A 3,233-nucleotide genomic window follows, 5' to 3' on the forward strand; every position below is an offset into this window, starting at 1 on the left:
AAAAAAAAAAAAAGGATTTGCTAACTATCACTATCTGTGCTGTCTCTGTTCTGTCTGCCCTTAACTTGTCCTACTGCACATATAAAACACACGTACACCTAAAGCAAGAGGTCTTATTCCTAATTGAGATGTCTGGCATTACATCACTGTGGATTAAGCGGACTTTTCCTCTGATCCATAGAGAAAGTAAAGGGTTCTTAAACTCATTTCTCCAGAAAAATACCAGCAAGATCACTGCTACATTTTAACATCCTGAGTTAAAGCTACTACGTAGCAGCTACTTGGAATAAATATGTATATAAGTATTGCAAAATGCCTAGACAAATGCCCATGTTTTAGCATTCAATTTGGGTTCCAACCAATAGCGTAACTGTCTAGGTGCCAACAAAACACCTCTTCCAGCTGCCGAGACTTAGGAGTCCCAAAAATTCATACCCAAGGAAGGAATTGCTTTTCTTCTGATGATGAAAGCTCTTCCCGTTTTAAGCTTTTAAAAACAAATGATCGTATGATTGAATTTTGTTTTTAGTCACACTTAGCACCGTAGTGGAATCCACTTATGGTAACTTCAGGGTATTTTCAAATGTATCTTAATGTGCTTTAATATACAAATAGTTTGGCTATTCAGAAGTGCAGATTACATAACCACGTCTAGACACTGCTAACATGACTGTGACGCGCAGTAAAGCCCAGTTTGAAGTGCTGGGAATGGATATGTATGCAGAGCATCAGCTGAGTTGCTGAAGTAAAAGCAGTGATAATGCAAAGAGATACTGGGAGCAGGGGTAGCAACACAACTGGAGAAAGAACATTATTGAGAACACTCCTTGTTCCAGATGATCTCTGGCCTGTGTCTTGGCTTCCCTCATAGGACTGACTCCTTAATACTTTCCCAATGGGATGACTCATTCTAATATGAGACATTCTTAGACTGGACTGGGACTGAGATTGCAAGCTTGTATTCTGAAGGAATGGCCACACAAGGGATAGAATGTCTGTTATGGTCTATTAATTTCACAGTTGCTCTTACCTGGATTAATACTCTTTTACAGAGACCAGCTTTCACCAGAGATTTTGCAACCCATCGAGCTGCATATGCTGCAGAACGATCAACTTTGGAAGGGTCTTTTCCAGAGAAAGCTCCTCCACCATGGGCTCCCCAACCTCCATATGTATCAACAATGATCTTCCTGCCAGTCAGACCAGCATCACTCTGCAGAATAAGCAATTGAATACTCATGAAACACAACAGTTTATCCAATTCCATACTTGGTTACTGTTTTTTGTATTTTCCACAAATAAAACTTAATGTTCAGCACATCTGTTTTTACTTACAACTGTTTAATGAATGAGCTCTACAGGACTGGATTATTTTTCACTAACTGATGATACCACCTGTGATGCAACAACTTTTGAAGACCGATAAGAATGTGGCATAACAGTAAATATTACAAAAAGACTGCTCCCTGCCGATTCACAGTGTCAAAGTACTGATCAGTTACTTCACTACACCTGACAAAGGTGAAGAATTTAGAAAGACAAAAGCCTTGCTGAAGAACAGATCATATGTAGCCTAAGAGGTCAACAAGATCCATTTACATACACAAACTACAGAGGAAGAATTAATTTCATGGGGCTACAGTTCAGAGTTGTGTAGGACAAGAGCACTGAAATACTCTAGATGAGTTCACCAAACAGTTCACTGGTAGCACAAGAGCGATTCGGTGTTTCTCCTTACTTCTTCCTGTCTGCCTTTGTCCTTAGCAGTGGAACCCAACACTTTTGCATGGTGTTTGGCCTACTTCCCACAACTTGATGAGATGTTTTAACTTCTTCAGCCAGCAGAGAATTACTGCCTTTCTGTGAGATTAATAAAGTTGGTGACTGCAAGCTGATAAATGAACTCAGAATGTCAAGAAATTCCATCTTGAAAGAGCACAAACCGTATTAATCCACTAACTTTAAATATTCAAATAAATGATACCAGAGTAACACTGATATTTATTCTTCAGTGAAAGCAGTTTCTCTACTTCACCACAGTACGAGCACACCATGTAGTTTTGGTCTTTCCTTAAACACCTTTTACAAAACTAAAAAAAAGTGCAGCAAAACTTTTTATATTTTCATAGTAATGACTTGCTTATAACTTCCTAGCACCTGGAAAGCAGAACACAAGTCAAATTCTGATGAGTGCTGAGGGGCTTGGTGCATTAAGGTCTCCAACAAAATTTTATGCAGCTTTTCTGAATAATTCAAATGTGGAAATATACACATATATAAAAACCCATTTGTAGAAGGCGTTGTTATTTCTGGGTCTTTTTGTTTGTTTCTTTGTTTGTATGTGTGTGTGTGCATTTGTTTGTTTGTTTTATGTGAAAGCACAGATAAACTTCTTGATAGATATTTTAACATGTAACTTAAAGGCTGATTTTTGGTCTTTTAAAAATACCTTCTGGGACCAATACAGAGATTTTTACATTTGGCTGTCCCAAGCATGTTAAACTCAGTTTCAATGCAAGCCATCCAGTACAAAAACTTCAGTAGCTGTGACTGAAGATTCCTTAAAAATATTTACACTTTATTCATTAAAGATATACCAATGCAAGAAAATATTTAGAAACATGTGGCAAAGTTTGTTCAGGCTCTCTGAATCCAAGTTTCTTTATCCTTTCTACTTTCAAAGTACTGTACCTTAGGACCACCTTCTACAAACTTCTCACTTGGAAGAAGATGATAAATTGTGTCTTCATCGAGATACCTCTCTGGAATGACTTCTTTAACAACTTTCTCCATTAGCTCCTTTTGTATGTGTTGTAGAGGTACATCTGGGGCATGATGTACTGAGATCACAACTGTATGCACTCGGATGGGTTCTACTGCTCCATCACTCTCCTTGTATTCCATAGTGACCTGGAAAGAAAAAAGGAACTGAATTAAAGCCAGGAATACCCTTAGAGCACACTTCTTCATGTCAAACACTAGTTTGAAAATTTAGAAAGAACTTCATAGTTTTTTTCTACAGCTAATAATAATAATAATAGTAGTAGTAGTAGTAGTAGTAGTAGTAGTAATTAATAATAAGTGAAGGGAAAGGGGAAGAAAAATAATGTATTATTGCTGTTATTTAGTATCACTGTAGGAAAAGAATGTAGAAAGTGCTAAAGCACCACTACTAAAAGTAAAGGATATTACCTGTATTTCCACATATTGTTAAAACAAAACAAAACAAAACA

The 3,233-nt window shown here is 37.2% G+C and overlaps 1 protein-coding gene across 1 annotated transcript; it reads right to left on the reverse strand.

Annotated features, from left to right (window-relative positions):
• Positions 1-895: 895 nt before the first annotated feature.
• Positions 896-2,932, reverse strand: LOC104915204 (S-adenosylmethionine synthase-like). Its single transcript, XM_010725956.2, has 2 exons — positions 2,692-2,932; positions 896-1,213 (listed from the first exon to the last, which is right to left on the reverse strand). Exons 1-2 carry the CDS (start codon positions 2,902-2,904, stop codon positions 911-913), a joined length of 516 nt encoding a protein of 171 aa, XP_010724258.1. The 5' UTR covers positions 2,905-2,932; the 3' UTR covers positions 896-910.
• Positions 2,933-3,233: the final 301 nt, after the last annotated feature.

Source organism: Meleagris gallopavo, chromosome Z, assembly GCF_000146605.3.
Source record: "Meleagris gallopavo isolate NT-WF06-2002-E0010 breed Aviagen turkey brand Nicholas breeding stock chromosome Z, Turkey_5.1, whole genome shotgun sequence".
Classification (NCBI taxonomy): Eukaryota; Metazoa; Chordata; class Aves; order Galliformes; family Phasianidae; genus Meleagris; species Meleagris gallopavo.

Coding starts and splice junctions, on each gene's coding strand:
- LOC104915204 (XM_010725956.2), bottom strand. CDS start 2,904: ATGGAATACAAGGAGAGTGATGGAGCAGTAGAACCCATCCGAGTGCAT. Junction 1,214..2,691: donor TTGTAGAAGGTGGTCCTAAG/GTACAGTACTTT, acceptor CTTATTCTGCAG/AGTGATGCTGGTCTGACTGG.